Source organism: Cyprinus carpio, chromosome B6 (assembly GCF_018340385.1).
Source record: "Cyprinus carpio isolate SPL01 chromosome B6, ASM1834038v1, whole genome shotgun sequence".
NCBI classification, from domain to species: domain Eukaryota; kingdom Metazoa; phylum Chordata; class Actinopteri; order Cypriniformes; family Cyprinidae; genus Cyprinus; species Cyprinus carpio.
Genome location: NC_056602.1, coordinates 6,410,585 through 6,433,777, shown reverse-complemented (window position 1 = coordinate 6,433,777; position 23,193 = coordinate 6,410,585). Strand labels below are relative to the sequence as shown.

The window sequence follows — 23,193 nt, the reverse complement described above, 5'->3', positions numbered from 1 at the left end:
ATTTCCGGTGGATAAACTTTTAGATATTTCCTTCCATATTTATGTTATATTTTAACCATATTTTGATTAAAAACACAAGGCAGAGCGATGCGCATGAATCCTATCACATGGCGGTCTTCGTCATTGATCTGTGGAAGAATGGGTTGCTTAGCAACATCGTGATGCCGCGCAGCCAAACATGGCAGTCGAGATTAGCAAGAGAACATTAAACAACATGACGAGAACATTTATGTATAATTTGATTTAATTCAGGAGGTAGGATCGTTTGCGTTTGTTCAAAAGCAAACGCAGATCTTCTAAACATCTTGTACGCACACCTAAACATAGTCGTTTAGCAAGTATGCTAGCTAGTAGGCTTTCTGGCTAGTTCACTTCATCTACAGAAATACTGTTCCTGGATTAACGGACATCTAAATCGATGCTGTTTGTAAATCTAGTGATTCCTTTTATAGGATTTCTGGTGATAAGAGTGCTAGTAAAAGGACTGGCTAAATCTAGCCTAGTTTCAGGATCGTGTGTTCGTGGACAGTAAAGCATCATCACCATGGTGAGTATCAACAACATAATATAGTTATTATTATTAAGTTCACATAATAAAATGTTCTGAGCAGGCAAGCATAAATGTGATTTTTATGTGGGCATAATTTAATATATGAATGAATTCAAGAACTTTAAAAATGTGCTCACTTTTTTTTAGGTTACATACAGGTTTACTGCTGTCATTAGTATTAACGTTACTTGTTGAGCTGGTTATATCTCGTAACTGTAACAGTTTTATTATTATTATAACAACTAAACTTACTTAATCTAATCCCCTTCTTTCTAATTATATCTAGCTACGTTAACCATTTAAAATAGGTTATATCTATATCATTGACCTTCACATTTTGTTTTTATAAAAACATTTAGCAAACAAATACTCTGCGTTAATCTTGCTTAGTTAGGTAACTTTAATTCTTTTAAGTGCCCACACTATATGATAGGATAGTAGTTAAATGTTCCCCTGAGAAATTAAGACATATTACAGTAGTGAACATAATTTTAGCGGAAGGTTTTATAGAGTTTCATAGTTCCATTTCATTTGGCTCAGAAGCATTAAATTGATCAAAAGTGAAGACAGTTATAGTATTACAAAATATTTCTATTTCAAATAAGTGCTGTTCTTATTGATAATAGTCAAATCAGTATATAAGAATGATTCCTGAAGGATCATGTGAGTAATGATGCTGAAATTTTGCATGAATAAATTACATTATATAACATAAAAATAGTAAGTTAATACCAATTCACAATTTTTTATTTAATTTCTGATCAAATAAATGAAGTCTTGATGAGCATACGGAGACCTATTTCAAAATTAAAAAGTCTTACAAACACAAAACCTTTGATTGGCACTAGTGTAAATATTAGTATAGTACATTTGGTCCATGTGCTGTCTACAATAATAAATGCAAATAAATAAATTACATACGGAACATTCACTTTGTGCAACGCTAAGCTGCATTGCATAGATAATATCCAAAGAATTGAAATGTGCAGAATATGTGCATATGCTTAGGATCAAATAAAAAGATTTTGTTGCCATAAATGAGTGGATAAATAGGTATGTACAATATGCATGAAAGATTACAAACTGGAATAAATATTTATGTGTACACATGATTAGAATAAATGAATAGAATTTATCTGAACTGTTATACATCCTGACAGCAGCATCTTGTTTCTGTTCTGAAGCTCTTGTCTCGGATGAAACCTGCCGTGGGTGGTGAAGCCTCCACCAGCTCTAATGAGAAGAAACGGAAAAATAAGAGCAAAAGGATTCCAAGACTTGAGGATTATCTAAACCAAAGAGACTATTTGGGAGCCCTGACTCTCTTAGAGGTACGAAAACAAGCACATTGGATCTCAGATTACAACTCTATGATATTTACATGAACTCTGTAATGCCAGTTTCAGCGTAATGGCGGAGTGTCAGTGGAGCATGCAGACCTTTGGATTGGCTTCTGTGCCTTTCATTTGGGAGACCACAAGAGAGCAATGGAGGTTAGATTCTGCAGACACACCAGGATGTTGGATGCAGTCAGTCATGCTTGACTAGGGAATGAATCACCTTCAAAGAGCGAGGCCGTGTGACATTATGGCTGACTGTCTTTTGAAATGAGTTGTTTGTAACATGACATATTCCTACTTTTTACATATACTCAGGAGTACAAAGCCCTCACTTTGAGGCCAGAGTGTCCGGTGGATGTCTGGGTATATCTGGGCTGTTCGCTCTTTTTCCTGGGGCTTTATAAAGAGGCCGAGGAGGCGGCATTAAAAGGTTTGTCTCCACATACTGTAAACTAAAGTTTGGGGTCTGTAAGATGATTTTTTTCAAATACAGTAAAATCAGTAATATTATAATCATTTGAATATATCCTAAAATGTCATTTATTCCTGTGATGGTAAAGCTGAATTTTCAGCATCATTACTGCAACCTTCAGAAATCATTCTGAAATCATCAAAAAGAACAGCATTTTTTAGAAATACATACTTTTTTTTTTTTGTAGCACATCATTAAAAATGATAACATGCTGTATTTTGCAGGGCCAAAAACTCAGCTTCAGAATCGCCTGCTCTTTCATTTAGCTCATAAGGTCAGTTTTTCATAATATTTCATCCCCTAGTAGACATTATTACGGTAGTGCTTCTGCTGATAATGATAAGATCTGCTTTGTTCTTGTCTGTGGTTCAGTGATGAGAAGAAGCTGATGGGTTTCCATCAGAACCTGGAGGACGTGACTGAGGATCAGCTGAGCTTGGCTTCCATTCATTATATGCGCTCTCATTACCAGGAGGCCATTGATATCTACAAACGCATCTTACTGCAGAACAGGTGCTTCAGAACTACATTGTGATCGCATCAACATATGAACCAGAACCTTTGAGAAGACTAACAATGCATTTGTACAATACTATAATAACATATGGAATGTCAACACATTCTTTGTACAGCACAGCATCAGTATTGACAAATGATCTGTCTCTCTCCAATTCTGCAGAGAATTTCTGGCCCTGAATGTGTATGTGGCTTTGTGTTACTATAAGCTGGATTACTATGACGTGTCTCAGGAGGTTTTGGCCGTGTATCTGCAGAGCATTCCTGACTCTACTATCGCCCTCAACCTCAAAGCCTGCAACCACTTCAGACTCTACAATGGCAAAGCTGCTGAGGTCAGTTACACTACTATCAAGTATTTTTGTGTAACGATGCAAATGTCTTTACTGTCACATTTGATCAATTTAAAGGGTCCTTGCTAAATGAAAATATTCAAATATTAATTCATTTATAACGTGATGTGGAAATAAATAAAATGCATGTCTGTTGACAATGAAAGGTGGTTTTAAGTCCTTTAATTAACCTTTTTTTCTCCTTCTTGACTCTTCAGACGGAGTTGAAGAACCTGATGGATATCTCTTCCAGCTCGTTTCAGTTTGCTAAAGAGCTCATTCAGCACAATCTGGTTGTGTTTCGTGGGGGTGAGGGGGCCTTGCAGGTTTTACCTCCTCTGATTGACGTCATATCAGAGGCCAGACTCAACCTGGTCATCTACTATTTCAGACAAGGTATGTCGATAAGGCGTAGCCTCTTGTCTTTAGCAGATACAGTGAGACTGGCTTATCAGGTTTGTTATTAACTTTGCCGTCTCTCATTTAGATGACATTCAGGAGGCCTACAAACTCATCAAAGACCTTGAGCCCACCACACCCCAGGTATTTAGTCCACCCTAATGTTTATTTCTCCTTTCTTTACTGGACTGACAATTATAAACTAATCAAATCATATTTTCCACCATATATAACCATTTTCTTCATATCTTCATTTTTATGCCTCACATGAAAATTGATGACTAAAATACATTTTGGGTCCAGTGGTGACATTTTATCCTCTGGTGTCATTCACAGGAATATATTCTGAAGGGGGTGGTGAATGCTGCTTTGGGACAAGATATCGGATCGGTTCGTGAGGTTTATATATATCAGATAACAGTATTTCCTCTCAAAGCCTTTGCACGTTTTCCAAAAAACTATGTTTGTGTATTTTTACAGAGGGACCATTTAAAAATTGCCCAGCAGTTTTTCCAGTTGGTTGGAGGCTCAGCCAGTGAATGTGGTAACATCATTGTTTAGGCTAACAATAACAATATTAGCGCTGGTTCAGCACCCGGGCCCCAGTGCTGTATGGAATGGAGCCAGTGTCAGAGTTTGTTTTCTTGGCACAAACTATGCCTCATCCTAGACTCAAAATGGCTTTCAATTATATATCCTTTCTGTTTACTACAAAATGTCATTTGCACCAGACATGGTGAAAATTAAATATTATTTTATAAATATTTTTTATTAAAATGGTGTTTGTCCCTAATGTAGGAATGCAAAACCGTTATTTTGAATCCAAAATTGGCCATTTGTGTGATTCATGTCAAACCGATGAGTGCTGGAAGCGCAGCACTGTGTTCATTTACACGCGAGCAGCTGATGTTTTCAGTGTCTCAGAGTGGTTCGGTTAGGAGTAAATGCTGCTCCGCACAAACGTCATCTCCCTAAATTTGTTATGAGATTCTGTTGTCAACAAAACAAGCTTTGAGGTCTATCCTTTTGTTTTTGTTTTCTGTTGGAATGCATGTCCCTTTGCCCTGGACATGTGAAACACATTTAATGGTCTATTTTCTTCTTATAGACACGATACCCGGCAGGCAGTGTATGGCCTCTTGCTTCTTCCTGCTGAAACAGTTTGAGGATGTGCTTATATATCTCAACTCAGTCAAGGTATTACATATCTCAGAGTGTTTGGACTGGAAGCAGAAGCATTAAAGACATCAGCATCAAATATCTATCTTGCTTCCCTGCAGAGTTACTTCTACAATGACGACGCATTCAACTTTAACTACGCTCAGGCCAAGGCTGCCCTGGGAAACTACAGGGAGGCTGAAGAGGTACAGAACAACCGTGGTTCAGTAAATATGATTTAGGACCCATCTGCAAGTAGTATGACTAAATCTGAATTTAATGTGAACAGGTGTTCCTGCTCATCCAGAACGAGAAGATCAAGAATGATTATGTTTACCTGAGCTGGTTGGCGCGCTGCTGTAGGTTCTCCTATACTTCTTTGAAAGTTTTGAACCATGGCCAACAGATCTCCTGTTCTGGACTAGTACAATTCAGTTTTGACTTTAATGAAGATGAATGACTGGAATGGTCTTTTGAAGCGTCTTTTACACGTCAACTCTTTTTGATTAGTCATTTCTGTAGACGCATGAGACCTCTCGCTGTCTGATGTCATCCTCCTCCTCTGTTCTAGACATCATGAATCAGAAGGCTCGACAGGCCTGGGAGCTCTATCTCAGACTGGAAACCTCATCTGACCCTTTCAGCCTCCTGCAGCTCATCGCAAATGACTGCTACAAGGTTCAGATTCTGAACACATTTTCATTCATATATCAGCTGGGTACTAATTGCTTTTTAATAAAGGCTGTAAAGGCAGTGTTAAAAACAGTAGAGTGCTAGCCATAGTGGAATAACCATTTACCATTGATATTTGTTCTGCCCACCGAAGTTTGTGGCCGTTGTTTCTACAGCCCTGATTCTGCTTGTTGTGTTTTCTTCTGAAGGTTTCATTCGATTATTTATATTTATTCCGTGAGCTCTTTTCAGATGGGGCAGTTCTATTATGCAGCTAAAGCATTTGATGCTCTAGAGAGACTGGATCAAAACCCTGAGTACTGGGAGGGGAAGCGTGGAGCATGTGTCGGGATCTTCCAGCTCATTCTGGCAGGCCGAGAGTCCAGGTATGAACCAGTGACATGCCTGAGGAATAAGGTGTCAAATGCAATTTAACTGCTTTTATTATTTGGTTCAGGTTATGAAACTAAATTCTTAAAATTAAAGCTATTAGTTCTACATTTAATCCAGTAAAGCCTGACATATGCAATAATAGTCATAAAAAGATATTTTTTTATTTGATTTTAAATGGAACCGTTTATTGAACCTTTAGGCAAAATATTAAAAAAAAAAAAATTCATATCTGCTTTTTTCTGGAGAATCATATTTGATACACCAGGCTTTTATTGCTCATTTAGTATGATAAAGTGAGAAATAAAGAAGTCACATTCGAGGAGGAAAAAAACACAGCTGTTTTATTCAGGCTTAAGCCGTGCAAAAATGTGCAAAGTGGTGCAGTTGCTGATATTTATATGGCCAAAAAGAAGACATTCTGGGATCTTTTCATTTCGGGGCAACACATACAATACAATGCAATACTAGGATGACCGAGAGATGTACAAATAAACATTCTTTAAAAGCCTGATGTATCATATTTGTACTCATATAAAAAAAAAAGAAAAGATCTGTGCATAATCAATTAACAGTTAGTTGCTTCCATCTAATAAGTGTTCATCTTGAGATATCACTAACAATATAAAAATTTTTTTTATGATTGCTATATAAAAATCAGATTTAAGATTTTAGGACAAAAAGTCACATGTACCACAACCTGAAGGTGGGCCGTTTTAGAATTACTTTTTAAACTGTCAATCAGATGACAAAGGAGTGTAGTAAACTGTGTACAACAGGTTTTTCAGCAAAGTTTTGATCATATTGATAATTTAGGGATCTTAGAAAAGTATGTATCAAATATGATACAGTAGACTATAAGGTTAAAAACAGCCATAGCTCACCCATATATATATATATATATATATATATATATATATATGATTTTTTTTTTTTTTGCTTTGTTTTCAGAGAGACACTGAAGGAGGTTTTGCCGATGTTGAAGAGCACTGGCAACCCACAAGTTGAGTACATCATCCGCATCATGAAGAAATGGGCCAAAGACAACAGAGTGGCTCTCTGATCGCATTTACAAATGCAGTAGTTATTATTGGAAAGCTACAATAAGTGCAGCCACACTAAAACATTTACTTAGTTATAAGAATCATATCTTTTTTTTTTTTTTTTTTTTTTTCAGTTGTTAGAAAGAGAAAACTATATTTACAATGTATCCATGCCAGTGAATGTTTTCTGTGAGATGGACAATGTAACAAATAAAGTTTACATCTTTTCTTACTTGAGGTAACATAAACCTTTATTGTTTGGGCTTGGGAACAATACATGTCTTCATTTGACAGGTTTTATAAAATTGTATACAGTGCTATGAAGATCTGTGTTATATTTATCAAGCTCAGGCATGATATTTGTACACCTTAAGAACAAGTGATATCAATGACTAAGACAATTAAATTGTTTCAAAACAGGCTGTGACAACCTAACAGAAAAGATTAGAAAAATAATATGTTATTGCATCAGAAAAGAAAAATAAATTATATTGAATTGTTATTGGCAACACCTTACAATAAGGAACCATTTGTTAAAATGAATTAACAATGAGGTAACACTTTATTTTAAGGTGTCCTTGTTACTCATGTTACATGTACTTACTATTATAATAACGATTATGCATAATCACATGCAATTAACCCTAACCATATAGTAAGTGCAGTCAAAAATGAAAATCTTTTTTGTTAATCTAAGTTTGTTAATTTTGACATTTACTAATACATTATTAAAATCAAAAGTTGTCTCTGTTCATAATATTAAAATTACTTGAGCTAAAAAAACAGTATTTTTATTAGTTTGAACAAATATTAATAAATACTGTAACAAATGTAATGTTTATTGTTAGTTATATTAGTTAATGCATTAAATAACGTTAAGCAATGGAACGTTATTGTCAATCATTACCATTACATTTCCTGGGCTATTTAAATCCAAACAACAGAACCTCTTAACATATAAGAAGCGCCTTTAGGAAACACCTTAAACCACATTCTGCTGGAAAACACTTTCCTCTATTAGTTCCATATCTATGTATTAGCTCAATTTCAAGGGGAATCCTTTTTTTCTACCGTAACATCTCTAATTGCTCATTAGAGCGTCTGTTGCCTGTAGGCCCGCCTCTGATTGGACGCGCTGCCGCCATCGGCGTCCTCTGATTGGCCAAGGCGCCCTCCCCGTCACGCACGCCGTTTCCGGTGTCCGTGTGTGCGCAGGCTCAGTTCGCTCGTCTGCGCTCTTTTATTTACTCTCTCTCATCTAAGATGGCTGTTCGGAGCTCCTGAGTCCCCCGAGCAAAGCGACCGAGGATGCTTGCGCCTCCAAAATCAACTTTCACCCGGCCATCCCTTCCCACGCACACCCCGTAAGGCGCGAAGGGGACTCTAGCATCAGTACCGCCTCCGAGCGCCCCTTCCATCCGGCGTGAAGCTCTTTAAATCAAGTTGTTTGGCGAAGTCGAGCCCCGCCGCTGAGTGCGAGTGAGTGAGTGAGTGAGCGAGCGAGTGTCCAAGAGCACTGAACATCCAAATGGCCGAACCGAGAAAAGTGCAGTTTGTCACCCTGTCGGCCCTGGCCAGCGGTCCGGGCGCGGAGGGCAGGAGACGGCGGCTGGAAGAAGACGAAGCCGCCGAGATGAGTTTTGACAGAGAAGGCAGGACGAAGATGATGGAGACCGGGGTGACGACAGCGGGTGACCGCGGGGCTATGATCGGGAAGAGAGACGGCGAAGAGCCCAAAGGGAAGACAGTGCGCCTCAACCTGTGTCTGTCCGAGCCTAACGAGCAATGCTCGGCCGAGTTCAACTACAGCGAGCTCATCCAGTCTCAACAGGTACAGTAACTATCCCGATCACTCCAGTGAAGAGACTGTGCTAGTTAAACCATTACTTGTTATTGAAAAGACACCGCTTGCTTGTTTTTGCTGAGTTTGCTTATGCATTAGCCTGTTAGCAGTCCAAAAATAAAGTCCTCTTCAGGGGATCTAGGTGGCAAGTGTGACATATGTTACGATCGAGTGAGAAGTGCTTTTAATTTTTCATGACGTGTCTCTATCCTGCTTGCTCATAAACTTTAGAGCACTTTGTTGAGTACGTGACCCTTATGGCCCCCAGGGCCCTGTGCGCACAATATCATTAAAGGAGCGCTGAATTGCTGCTAAGTGCTGTTCTTGTAACTTTTATGAATGCAGGCCTGGCCTTTGACATCTGTCAGATGATTTGTCTTCTCAAAAGTGCACTTTTTGCTAATTAAAAAAGTTTTGCTAATAAATGATTTTTGAGAAATGTCATTAAATTGGTGTGCACTCTCTTGTGATAAGCAGTCTGTGTATCTGTGTTGTAACATGAAGTGGGTTGCCACCTCATGGGAGACTTCATGTTGAGATCACATGATCTTTGGTGTCATTTTAGGTTGCTACTAATAATATCAATGATAATAATACTACTGCTACACAACATGACGATGGAGTCTACAGCGATACCAGTTCAAACTGAATAAAAGCTAGATCTGTTTATTATAAGCGTGTGTTGCAGTTATGTTTTCTGCAGCTTTAAATGCATAAGCTCTTTAAAGTCGGCTGGATTCTGATTGGCTGTCTTTGTCTTGAAAGTGATTCCATTGATATTGTTCCTATGTGTCATTATTGTTATAGTTGTGGTGTGGAATGCTCTATTCTTGTAGAATTTTATCGATTATTAATTAAAACTGTATAGTTTTCGGCCTTCGTGTGAATGGAGCTAAAAGGGATAGTTCAACATTTTAAAATGTGTCGTTTTAAACCTGTATGACTTCTTTCTTCTGTGAAACACAAAAGAAGATGTTTTGAAGAATGTTGATAAGCCTAACACACTTTCGGTTCCCATTTACTTCCATTGTATGGACAAAAAAAAACAATAGAGGTCAGTGGGAACAGAAACTGGCATCGAGGCAATTCTGAAACTTTTTTTAATTTCTTATTTTTGGGTGGAATATCCATCTAAGTTTGAATGGAAAAAATAAAACGTTCCAGAATAATATTGATACAGAATGTATCGTACTCATTCTGATCCACCAATCCAAACTGGAAAAATGAAATGTCCCAGCTAGCCTTGCTGGAGTGATTACGCTCACAAAGTTTTCGTTCCACAGGCTAAGAAGAAACCACCAGATTCTCAGTCTTCCCTGGACCCTAATGATCCCTTTAATGATGACGAGAGAGAACGTCGGGAGGTCGAGGCACTGGCCAAAAAGTTTGAAAGCAAATACGTAAGTGTTGTTGTATGATTTTAAGTTGCATATTCAAATGTGAGGGCACTCAAATGCCAAATGTCACGTTGCCGCTACCACCGACGTCATTACAGGGTAACGCAGGGAAAAAGAGGCGGAAAGATCGGATGCAGGATTTGATTGACATTGGCTTCGGCTACGATGAGAGTGACCCCTTCATAGACAACTCGGAAGCTGTGAGTGGGCACTTGCCATGGCAACAGACAGACATCACTATGGCGATGATCGATTGGCATTTAACATGCTGTTTACCAACTCGGTCTCATTGCTTTCTGAATTTAAGGGCTGTTTGTTTTCCCATTCATATTGAAGTCAGTGATGGATATATTTACCTTATGGATTGATTTGAAATGTGTGCTTGTGGAGTCATTTTTGCCATAACCTCAGAAATGCAGACAACAATCAGCGTAATACTTCTGTAAATCATTGTGTCTTCTTCCTGTCAGTATGATGAGCTTGTTCCAGCCTCCCTGACCACCAAGCTTGGTGGATTCTACATTAATACGGGTACTTTGCAGTTTAGAGCTGCCTCTGAGTCTGAGGGAGAGGATGGAGGCAAAGAAGAAAAATCCAGGGTGAGTTTACTTTGTTTTTGCCAAAAGACCCTGTGCACACCTGGTTATTAATATCCATTGTAGGTGATCCGGTCAGAAGTGGTCAGCTGAGATAGATAGACATTGATGTTGGATTTTATTATACATCTGTAATGTATCTCGTTTGACTTTTGCTGATCTTTTAAAACACGGATAAAATCCGTATGAACCGTGGTTTAAACAGAAGAGACGTGATCGCTTTGATGAACGGATTTAATCAGACCTCATCAAATATGATAAACAAAAGCTTGTGATGTTGTCAAAGAGAGGATCTCTGATTTCTCTTACTATGCTAAACCAAAGAATTAACATACTGTTGCTCCTAAATGCATGTTTTAATTTTTATCTTACCACAAACGGGTGTATGTGTATAACTTAATCAGATTAAGGAGCATGAAATCTTCAGAGTTTAAAACCCTTCGCATGTGACTTCGTTCAGATGTGGTTTGAGTGACCAGATCACAAAACAGTTCGGACCCCATTTTCACTTCTATTTATAATATCTGTCTCGGCTGAACCCTTGTGATCAGATCGCCCCTGATGGATGTTGTTGTTGTTTATCATGTGTAAACAGGGCAACTAAATGATACGTAGAGCTATTAAAGAGACAGTTCACCCAAAAATGAAAATTCACCCTAATGTTGTTGCGAGCCTATAAGACTTTTGGTGATCTTTTAAAACACGGATGAAATCCGTATGAACAGCGTGGTTTAAACAGAAAACTTGATCGCTTTGATGAACGGATTTAATCAGACCTCATCAAATATGGTAAACAAAAGCTCAAACGTGCTTGCTTGACATGCGATATGTGAATAAAAGCCTAAATTAAATCTGTTTATCATGTAAAGTGATCGTGTATCTTTATTAAACCACTTTAATCATATGCTATAAAAAAAAAAATATATATATATATATATAATGTATTTATTTATTTATTTATTTATTTTTTCAAGATTTGGTGGAGGGACAGAAATCTCTCACGTTTCAATAAAATAAAATCCTAATTTGTGTTTCAAAGATTAACAAAATCTTATGGGTTTAGAGCGACATGAGGGTTTGTGAGGGCAGAATTGCCATCCCTTTAAAAGTTTGTTCATAAAACCCTAATTATGATGTTTGTCTTAATATGGTGCTTTCTGGTTGTAGATGAGAGATGGAGAGGGACCACTGATAAAAAGAAGGAAGAAGAAAGATGCAACCAGTATAGAGGAGAAAAAACCCAGGAAAAACAAAGTAGCTAAACAAGGGTAAGAATTTGTTTTTGTAAAAACTGAACCTTTATATATCATGCAATTGAAATTATTACTTTTCTTCAAAGTGTTCCTTTACTAAGCTGTTCATGTAGTTGATGTGAATGAGCTAATCATGAATGCATTTTTAATCAGTTTTTGACCACATGTTTGCTCACAGAGTGGCTGGTCTGAGCCTTCATCGCCCTGAGAAGAAGAAGAGGAAGAAACTAATGAAGGATTCGCTCTGTCTGGCCGCAATGCTCCGCCGTTTCACACGAGAGAAGGAAGAGATGAGGAAACAAGATGCCAGTGCGTCTCATCCGGGCCCTGGTCTCACCCACACTCCCAACACCAACAACCTGCTGCAGAACTCCCATCTCCAAGCCAGTGCCAACAACAATGACCTTTCACTAGCCGACCTGACGGCTGACCCCGCCATGATGTCATTTCTTAGTTCGGCCAATGAAAGCGAGCTTCAGGATCTCATGCATGACCTGGACTTTAGTTTTTTGGACGCAGGGCCCCAGATGTCCCCATCAGCCAGAGAGAATGGACAGGTTGGGCTGGGTTCATCGTTGGGGCACAAGATTGGAGGAGGGGGACTAAATCGAGGGCAGGGTGGTCTCATCTCTTTTCCACCTCTCCCCAATGGTCTTCCAGCCCCTTTGATCAAGCGCATAGAAGACCTTCGAGCTGTGAGTTGTTCTCATTTCAGTTAAACAGGGTCATATCATGAAAAAAACAAATAATTTATCTTTTTAAATAAGAGTTGAAACCACACTGGGGGCTTTAAGAGCTCAAAAATCCATCTATTCATTCCACGCTGAAAAAAAGAAGCTCTTTATGTCTCTAATGTTTGCTTATTTTAACAAGATCCCTAATGACTTCCATCTGATCTGATCAGTTTCAGAGACACATTTCAGCACAGTCTGTTTTGTGAATGTCTCACAGTGTATTGCAGGATTTGTTAAGTGATTGCTGTTGAAGGATGGGGCAGATTCACAGCCCTGCATGAGCAAAGCATTGCAAAGGCTTTTACATAGACGTCTTAGAAATGATGACTTCTACTAATGTTATAAGTAGACCTAAGAATAAAATGTTTGAAATTGCATCAGAAAGTGGGTTTAAATCTATTCCAGCCTTTTCTGTGAGAGCAGATGAATTTATAAGAATAAAGGCCACTGAATATTTTCGGTGATAGCTACCTGTTATATAAACTGCATTACATCTAACTTTGAAGTTAAATGCATAGAGTTACAGAGAGAGAGCAAGAGAGCGAATATACGCCCACAAATCCACTTCCCATTTTAAAAACACTTCAGGGACTTCATGTTCTGACTAATATCATTCTCCAGCCTAACTTGATTTTTGTTTTATTTATTTGAACTCAGGCATCGAGGCAATTTGATCAAGAAGGCAGAAAGAAATTCTTCACTCTGGATATGAATAATATCTTGCTGGAGTAAGTCAAATCTCAGCGTGTTCTCATTCAGCCGTTAGCTGTGACTTTAAATTTGGTGGTAATTTCTCGTAGTCTATTGTTTCTTGGCGTTGATCAATTTTCTTCTCGTTCAGTATTGAGCTGCAGGTTCAGGAGCAGCCGGCAAACATTCGTTCTGAGGTGTATTCTCACCTGGAGGCTTTTGTGCCCTGCAACAAGGAGGCGCTACTAAAACGACTCAAGAAACTCAGCCTCAACATCCAGGTGAAGGACTATACCATACTTTCCCATAGGGTATCACCAGAACAATATTTGTTGTGTTTGTACTTGGTAATGATACTAGTGTTGATTTAGTGGAAAGTACTAAATTACGTTTTCAAATAGTGTAGCATAATGCTTCATATTAATAATAACATTGTCTCTTTCTTCATCGTGTAGTTATTGAAAAATGCAATCAGTTGAAAAATCAGTTCAAATAAATTCTTCAACAATTCACTTTAATAGTTTATAGCTATACTTTAAGACTTTAGAATCATTAATATTTAGGCGTAAATGTGATTCCCCTTCTCTTTATTTCGATTAAAGTTCACAATGGTCAAGACTCTAGTCGTTAATTAATAGTTTATAAAATTATTAATTATTATTATTTATGACTATTAAAGGCCGTTCACACCAAGGACGATAACTATAAAGATAACGATAAAGATATAGTTCTAAAAATCGTTTTCAGTATTAAAGAACAGCAGAGTCCACACCACAACTATAACGATAAAGACAAAGAAAAATGATATCGTTTCAATCACTTTCAAAACGATTTTATTTTTACAGCTGATGAACGATAAAAAATTGACAGCCAATCAGAATCGATCCTGCTGTAACGAGCTCGAGAATTTTAAGTGCCAGACCAGCGTGCGCTTAGAATAAACAGAAGATATCGTTCACTGGTGTGGACGCTAATATCGTTATCTTTATCGTTATCTTTATAGTTATCGTTCTTGGTGTGAACGGGCCTTAAGTAATGAAAGTATTTAATGTGGTTACCCAGATATCACTATTTTTTTGTGTGGAGTAATGAAAGTGTGAAAGCACAGTCGCAGTTATGCTGAAGTTTTGAACTTTTGAAGCTAAATATTGTAAGATAAATGCTTCTGTTTCTCATTATTATTTATTTCAAGTTTATTTGGGGTGATTTCTAGTTTCATTGGTTGTTTGTTTAGCATACATTTATCTGTTCAAATTTAACACGGTCACTTGAGATCCATAGTTTTTGCGCAAGATGATTGATTCTGATTGCAAAATCATTTAAAGAGACTTTGGCCCTTTCAGCCACTTTAATGTAGCTCGTAAATGGTGCTATCATTTGGTGCAGCAATTTTCAAACAGATTAACTTGACTGTAGTTAGCTTGTAGCTGTAAGACAGGCTTTAGTTTAGATCAGTTCCCCAACACTGGATACACCTCTCATCTCTCAGATGTCTCCGTGTTGTCTTTCTCTTTACTCAGGATGACCGCCTGCGCACACCCCTGTTAAAGCTCAAACTCGCCGTGTGCAGCGTGATGCCAGAGCAGATCTCCAGATATAACATGGACTGCATGGCAAAAGCTGCAGCTAAGTAAGGCTTAAACTTTCCCAACTTCCTGCCTCTTTCTGCTGTCATGATTTGCTTGTTTAGATTAGTGGAATAGACTGTTGAAAATGACAAACGGGTGGCGTGGACATGTATAGATTATGAGATTGACTGTGTGCATGTGTGTCACAGGCAGCAGATAGAAGATGGAGAGAAGAACGGATCGGAGGATGATGATGAAGAGAAGCCAGGAAAGAGGGTGATGGGACCAAGGAAGAAGTTCATATGGGATGACAAACTCAGGTTTAGACTTCTACTGAAGCTGAGCCACCAATAGACTGTCAGTGTAAGAAATCAAGGGTTGGCCTATAAATATGTGCATGTTGTTTTTCCCAGGACTCTGTTGTGTAACCTGGTGCGTGTGAAGCTGAGCTGCTATGAGCTGGAGCAGTGCTCTCTGTCTGTGGAGGACTATCTCAAAGCCTTCATGGAGAATGAAGTCAAGCCACTCTGGCCCAAAGGCTGGATGCAGACCAGGTGTGTGCTTGACTATATGCTAATGTTACTTCTAGTAGAACAGCATGCAACTAAAAAATTCTTTTTTTTTTTTTTTTTTTCAGGATGCTTTTTAAGGAGAGTCGTGCGGTACATGGTCACCTCACTGGCCTGTGAGTAGATCTTCATATATATATATATATTTACACTAATGTTTGCAGTTACCATATAGAACATGCATAGTGGGGAGAAGAGTTAAGATGTTTGATTGGGTAAGCTGTGCTGTCTCTTTAGGCTAGGTTTTGCACATGGCTGTAAACAAATGGTCCATCTTAAACACAAGCCTATTTTTGACAGATGCAAAGCAAAGTGATATGCAAAGCGAATTTTCTATATAGCACATAAAATGAGTTTAATGTGAATGCAAATATATCTTGGTCTAAAATTATATATTGCTGGTGAGTTGCTGATTTGGCTTAAGACTATCAATGGAGTGTGCAAGCGATCATACTAATGATGATTTATGAACTTATGTGTCCAAATACAGGAAATGTTTAATTCAGATATTCTGAATATTTGAAACTTTTTATTTATTTATTTTTTTCCCTGGCTGGTTAATAAAAATTGGAATGATGTGGAGAAAAAAAATAAGGATTTGTAATGGGATTGTCCATTATTACATTTTTAAGCTATTTATGTTCTTTTGTTTACGTGAACAATACTGTAAATTGTGATGCATTCCCCTTTCTGAAGTTTCATTGAGAAGTTATATTTCTAGCACCCCATGCTATAGATGGCCCTTATAATTTCAGTTGATGGCAGACATCCTGAAATATTAATAGGTTTTGTGAGTGGTCCCTCATGGACCCATACCTAGAGGACAGCACATATAACTTTACATTAGTCCCTAATAAAGGAGTCACTCGAACTTCATTTAATGCTTTTCTATGGCAATGTTGAGTTTGAGACCAAATGTGCTTAATTATGTAATTATTGTCATAATACAAAAATGATGGTGCTAAAATAGGCTTCTTTTTCATTTTAACACACAAAATATATAATGACTCGAGGGTTGCTGTCACTGTAACTTAATTAAGTTGATCTCTGGCAGTGCATGGAAAATAAGGAAGCAAATTCCACTGCTCTGTTTGTGTGGTGGATGGTAAACCTGGTGTATTTCCTCTTCCTTGATGTTCTTCATATGGGTAAAGGATTCAAGAAGTGGATTTTGAGAGAATGAGCAACCAATGTTGGCCACTTTGTTCTTGAAGAAAATTCGACAGTAGATTATGTAGGTTAAAAATGGATTTTGCAGCGGAAAGCTGTCTAAAAAATGTCTAAAAAGGTACAGATTTGATGTAGGGCAGAATCTCTCATTTAAGAACTGTTCACATCAACATACATTTTTGGAACAAAAAGCTGACCAAATTTTTGCATGCGATTTGTCTCTTCAGACAGAGGCGCAAAAATGACTGTTGGTGGCACTTACATAAAAGCAGAAATGTGCTTTTGCCCTGTGCAACTTTCTGATTCTGACATCTGCTTATCAGAGAGAAGAAAGGAGGTCAAACAGTATTTACATGTTTTCAAACATCCGTTAAGATTTTTTTGTATTCGCTGTATTGCTAATCAATCAACACCAAATGCATGAGTAAAGAGAAAGAGAGCTGGTTCTGAATGGTTCCTCTACTAAATCCTGTTTGTGAGCACCAAGTAGTAGTTTTATCTGGGCATCATGTGGTTGGACAGATTTATTCGCAAAATATTTTAATATACAGATGTTGACCGTCTGAACAGATGCATTATTTATTGCACTGGTTATTTGTCTTGGTGTAAACAGGTCTTTAAAATACTCCAATAATGGCTTTTAATGTCATTGTGATTGCTGAATTGTTTTTTAACAGGGGCAAGAAAAGGATCGTCCCAACCCCAAAAGCTGCCAAAATGACGGTGTGTAAATTTGAACCAGTTTTCCACCATGACATCCACATATTCAAATGGTGCAAATTATCATCAGTTTTATACAGTATGTCCTCCTGTTGACTGTGGTTCTGTATGTGACATCTGCCTCAGGACGTCAGCTGGACACAGAGACCCGCTCCAGGTGTTGGATCCACCTCTGCCTCGCCTGCCTTACCCGCCCCGGCATGCAGGCCGCCCTCCTCCCCCTCTGAACCCATCTGCCTCTCGGATTCACTGGACGAGGATCTGGCCGCTAACTCTCTAGACTCCATTTCCCAAGCTCTAGCTCTCCTCAGTAACGCTGCCAAGGGACTGACGGCAAACAATGGCGTTCCCGCCTCCTCCTCTCCCAGTGTCCCCAGATCCTCTTCTGGAGTCAGCCACTACTCCTCACCTCTGTCACATTCCACCCTTCCAGCAAAAATGGAGTCTTCTGGTATCTCAAAGGCGAATATGAGCACTCTAACTACCTCTCCTTCCCTCTCCTCTCCACTCACCTCGTCTCCTTCTTCCTCCATGCGAGGCAAGAACTTTGGGATGGTAAAGAACGGCGGGCCTGTGCAGAGACCCTCGGGAACACCCACTCACAGAGCTGGCATTTCAGGAATGAGCACGGCGCAGTCTGCAAAACCACGTCCGCCCCCTACCGCCTCGCCCCTCTTGCCCCCGCAGCAGAGGTCATTTGGGACAATGGGAGTGAAGTTGGTTCAGACTCCGCCCCCTGTTGGACAAACAAAAAACTGTGCTAACAAATCCACTACTGGTGTTGGCGGTACTGTGGTTTCCCAGCAGCCTCGTATGAACACTCATCCCTCTCAGATGAATCCCAAGAGTCCTCAGCAGTCTCCTCCTCCGACCACTTCCTCTCCTTCCACTCTACTATCAATGCCACACAACCAGTCAAACTTCATCACGCCCATGCAGGCCACGCTCACCAAGTCTTCCCACAGTAGCAGCTCTCCTGTTATCAAACTCACACCACGACCCCCTGCCCCTACTCCTCCTCCTTCATCCTCGCCCTCCTCATCTTCATCATCTCCCTCTCTCACCCACCCCAGGCCTCAAATGATCCCCAGCTCACACCAATACACCCCCAAGAGTCCAACCTTCAGGCCGTTTACCACACAAGGACCTGCAGTGGGATCCGGAGTCAAATCCGGATTAAGTCAGGCCAGTTACAGTTTTGCAGGTGGACACAAATCCAGTAGTCCACCCACCGGTGGCACAAACAACACCAACACCGCCCTGATGGCCACGTCCCTGTCTGTAGGGTGCCAGGACGGTAGCCCCTCCCCTTCAGCAGTCCCAGCCAATCACAGGCAGCAGCAGAGGCCAGTGGGAGGGACTAGTCAGAGTGCCAAATCTACAACAAGTCGGGCATCAGCCATGAGCCTGCCCTCTCCTCCTGTCTCCTGTCATCTGTCACAGGTGAGTCCAGCAGCCTCGTTCACTCCAAACCAGTTTAAAGTAAATGTGTGGTCATGCTTAACCTGTCCCTGAAGTCGCTGCTAGCTCTGAGTGGTAGCATCACTTTACATGTATGCGTTTGCCGGCTGTTTTTATGCAAAGCGGCTTCAGTAGTCAGTCACTTAGTTAATCAGTATTTGTGTTCCCTGAGAATCATTCGTCATTAATCATTACCTTGTCTTTGTGCTGTGCTTTTCCAGTGCCCATGAGCTTTCTTCCACTCGGAGGCTTGAAGTTATTTTTAGTCGTTTTTTTTTTTTTTTTTTTTTAAAGCTCTAAACAGTGACTTTTTTATTTTCTTCAGTAATGTGCTTTTAAAGTGTATTTGATGCAACATTATTGATTTTACATCAAAGTGTTTTATCTGCCATTCTTTAAAGAAAATGATTTTTTTTGTGTGTGTGTGTGTGTGTGCAAACTCTTCTCACAGCTGACTTTAAAGTAAACAGAACTGTTGCTAATGTTTCCACACTACATTGACTGTCAACCTGTGAGCTCTACAGTATATTCTATTTTTTCACTATATCACAGTGACCTGAATCAATACATAAATGACATGGTTAAGGTATTAACATGATTTTACCTGGAAGCAAATATAGGGGCCTTACTCAGGTTTTATTCAAGTACATTTAGGGCTGACACAGTCAGGAGTTTGGGATCAGAAAGGTTGGTGTGAGTAGGCTGCTTTTATTTGATCAAAAAATACAGTAAACCAATAAGGTGAAATTATTACAATTTAAAATAACTGTTTTGTATTTCAATATATTTTAAAATGCAATTTATTCATTGATGGCATTTCATATGAATTCATAAAATTTTATAATGTTGATATTTTTTAATATATTCAACATTTCTTAAGAACAGTTGTGCAACTTAATTTTTATTTTATAAATATATATATATATTTTACAAAAAAATAAAAATCACTTTTGATCAGTTCAATGTGTTCTTTCTGAATAGAAGTATTTGTTTCTTTAACAAACAATTTTACGGACCACAAAAAGATTTGGAAAAATACCACTTGTATTGTATCTGGGTACCTTGTGTCAGTGTTAAAAATGACTTGTCAGCAACATTTGACTGTGTTTGTGGATAATTCCCATGAAGTCACTTAATCTAATCAACTATCCAAACACAGACCCTGCCAGTAGAAAACGCTTGTCTGACAAACAGTTGCTAAGTTGGGATTGGTCAGAAATATTTTTAAGGCAGGCTTTAGCCAAAAGTCAGTCGTTTGTGAAAAATTGCTTGCAAATATAGTTTCAGTTTTGTTATTGTGTACTCAGATGCCAAACATTTCATTTAGGTGTTTTTTCAACTTTTCCCTCTTTCCCACAGGTGTCTTCAGCTTCAGGAAGTAACCTCTTGGGCTCAGTGCCCCCCTCCCTCCCCCTGGGTTTCGGGATGCTCGGGGGTCTAGTGCCTGTTTCTCTACCCTTCCAGTTCCCCTCGCTCCTCAACTTCAACCCTGCAGGCCCTGGGGTTCCTGGCTGCAGCAACATGGGAGCTTCCCCTGCTACCAACTCAGGATACACCCTGGCACAGAGTGAGTGTGTGTACATGACCGGGGTTTTGCTTGTATGCTGGTGTGTACGGTGTTTGGCTGACTGTGTTTATGTAACGTGGCTTGTCTGAGTCTTTTTCCGTGTCTCCCTAATCTGTTTTTTCAATTTTCTTCCTCTTTCTCCACATCGCATCCTGTTTCGGTGCTGCATTCCTGCCATCTCATTTGTTCCTGGATTGCTGTGCACTCTTCCATCTCTCCCTCTGTCCATCTTTCTTTCCACCTGTCCTGCCGTCCCCCAGATCTGTTTAAGAGTCTTCAGCCAGGGTCTCAGGTCGCTCTACCTCCCCACTTGCAGCTTGCTTTCTCAGGTAAACGCTGCAGAAACCTCCAGCTCACTGCTGCTGTTGACCGTTCCTTTACTTCCTCTGCTTGTTTCAGTCCTTCTTTTGTGTTTCATTAGTGTGGCATCAGCTCTGTTCCAAAACCTAGTCTGTCATAGACAGAGCGCATCCTAACTGAAGTGGAACCTCAAGTGATTGATTTGAACACTTCTTCATAGGTCGCACCTCGTTTAGGAACTCTACTAGGCCTGGGTGTTGACTCAGATTTCACAATTCAATTTTGATAAAGCTAGTTTGGAAATATTTCAGGTACAGTAACCTATAGACTTTTCGTAATGAAATAAATCTCTCAATTAATTCTGTCAGCTATACAGGGAACCCTGGTACATTAATATTAACTAAACACACCAAGCCCACTTCAAAGAACTAGTGGTATAAACATGACGCATATATAATGATTGACCTGGATTATCCCGCCTCAGTTCACAAACTTGTCACAGAGTATCCACACTAGACTCCAAACGAGGTATTTTCTAAAGCATGCTTGTGGTTTGGAACCACCTTTGCGTTGGCACATGTTGCTCACTGGGTTTTGGAACAGATCTTTTAAAATGCAGATTTGGTGAAATCTTGTAACTGCACTGTGACACGAGTTTGTCTGGATTTTCCACAGATGCAAACCAAAGTCAGGGGGGAGACACGAAGAGGAAGTCCCACTGACCGCCACAACCAGAATGTAGAAGTGGACACCGCTGGCGACGGATGTTTTCAGCTGCTCGGATGAACACCTACTACACTATCTTTCATTAACGACCCTTCTTCAATTAACGTCATTCTGCTTTTAATCGATCAGTGTTCTGGACGATTGGAGTGAGCCGGGTGCATTTGAATTTTTGCTGTTTGTCAACATGTTTACACAAGACCTTAATCACTGTGGACATAGAGCTAGAGGAAGTGAGAGGAGTACGAAACAAAGCAACATCATTTCTATTTAAGTTAACGTCGGCTGGAAACGTGCATTCATTCCTGTGTTTATTTTCTTTCCTAAAGGGATGTGATAATCCAGCCGTTTCCTTCTAAGACTGTTAGAATAGTAGCTGTTAATAATACATATGGGTAAATTATTTATAATTTTTCGACAGGGACATATTATGATGTTTAAATGTATTAATAGAATAAAATGGGTATGTATATAAAATATACATTAATATTATGTGATATATTTTCTTTCGAGGTCAGTATGTATGATGTCTTGCTGTCTTTGGTGCTGCGTATCTCACTGGACCTTGTGAAAGAAAAAAAAAGAAACATTTTTACGGATGAATGAATCGTGTGAAAGCTTTTCATAGAGGAAAATTATGAGATTATAGCCTACTTGAATTTTCAGTTTAGTTTTGCTTAATAGCAGTACAAGAACTCCCAAGACTGTCAATAAAACGCCTTAGTTTGTAAGTTTGAATAACTATGCAGGACTGTACATGTTTCAGTGCAAAGTAAGCTATTGCGTAGAGCTCCACTTTTGACATTAGTTGTGTTTGTGTGTGTTTTCTGAGTGTGTTTGATTGATGGGTCTGCCCTGTTACATCACTGGACCGTTAGTTCTTCCTTCCATGTCTCTGTTCCATTTCATCCTTTGCAACCTGTTCATTTCAAAATCTCATGACTCACCTGCATCTTATGACTGTGTTCAAATGAGACTTGGCACCAAAGATGACAGCGTTCGCTCAAGAGTTGACAAGCAACAGGTCAGGTGTCTGTGTGTGCTCAGTGTAACAATCTTAAATGTGTGCTCTCTGGTCGTCTCTGTGGATATTGTGATGGACTGACTCTTAAAATCCAATTTTATATTGCTTTATTTTATTTTCTTAAACTGTTAAAGTGTGTGGGCGTAATTTTAACTGACGCTCACCTTGAAAAATTCTTATTTGGGTAGATTATTTTTGTCTTGAGTCGGGAATTCAAATGCTGTCATTTGTTTCGAGTACAAGCTCTAAAAATTAATTCAATAAAAAACATTGGCGGATATGGTTGTAGTAATGTTACTTACATAACTGAGGGACTGTATTTGTTTACAAGGTTTTAAAAGGTTAGTTCACCCAAAAATGAAGATTCTGTCATTAATTACTCCTTTTAGACTTTTGTTCATCTTACAATAACATACAATGGAACATACAATACATATTTAGTGTGGGTTTAGGGTTAATGAGAGCGACAAATACATAATTGCAAGCTATAGAAAAAACACCCATGCATTTATATACACAAATGAACATTTATATTATATTGTTTTTCATTAATATATAGTGCAGTATGTACACATCTATCTCTGTCTATCCACACACAGATAGATTTACAAACACATATAGTTTATCTAAAACATGCATTAAAAGAACTCATAGGTCGACCACTATTTAACCAATAAAGCATACTGAACACTCGTGATTCCTTTTT

At 39.0% G+C, this 23,193-nt stretch overlaps 2 protein-coding genes across 4 annotated transcripts; both read left to right on the top strand.

Annotated features, from left to right (window-relative positions):
* Positions 1–37: 37 nt before the first annotated feature.
* Positions 38–7,104, top strand: LOC109062094 (intraflagellar transport protein 56). The gene is made up of 18 exons (XM_042725450.1): positions 38–255; positions 453–547; positions 1,735–1,881; positions 1,951–2,043; positions 2,206–2,320; positions 2,587–2,636; positions 2,730–2,875; positions 3,042–3,213; positions 3,429–3,606; positions 3,698–3,753; positions 3,946–3,999; positions 4,090–4,153; positions 4,718–4,806; positions 4,890–4,973; positions 5,057–5,126; positions 5,339–5,445; positions 5,692–5,825; positions 6,781–7,104. Exons 2-18 carry the CDS (start codon positions 545–547, stop codon positions 6,890–6,892), a joined length of 1,674 nt encoding a protein of 557 aa, XP_042581384.1. The 5' UTR covers positions 38–255; positions 453–544; the 3' UTR covers positions 6,893–7,104.
* Positions 7,105–8,052: 948 nt separating this feature from the next.
* Positions 8,053–22,765, top strand: LOC109062093 (ubinuclein-2-like). Of its 3 annotated transcripts, XM_042725447.1 has the most exons (17): positions 8,054–8,703; positions 9,999–10,115; positions 10,211–10,312; positions 10,583–10,711; positions 11,876–11,976; positions 12,140–12,656; positions 13,353–13,423; positions 13,537–13,666; positions 14,906–15,015; positions 15,163–15,273; positions 15,367–15,507; positions 15,591–15,638; positions 17,370–17,415; positions 17,539–18,855; positions 20,233–20,440; positions 20,701–20,769; positions 21,416–22,765. In XM_042725447.1, exons 1-17 carry the CDS (start codon positions 8,401–8,403, stop codon positions 21,460–21,462), a joined length of 3,567 nt encoding a protein of 1,188 aa, XP_042581381.1. In that variant the 5' UTR covers positions 8,054–8,400; the 3' UTR covers positions 21,463–22,765. The 3 variants fall into 3 exon arrangements, with proteins under 3 accessions (XP_042581383.1, XP_042581381.1, XP_042581382.1); XM_042725449.1 differs by lacking the exon at positions 10,211–10,312 and having other exon boundaries at positions 8,053–8,703; XM_042725448.1 differs by lacking the exon at positions 20,701–20,769 and having other exon boundaries at positions 8,055–8,703.
* Positions 22,766–23,193: the final 428 nt, after the last annotated feature.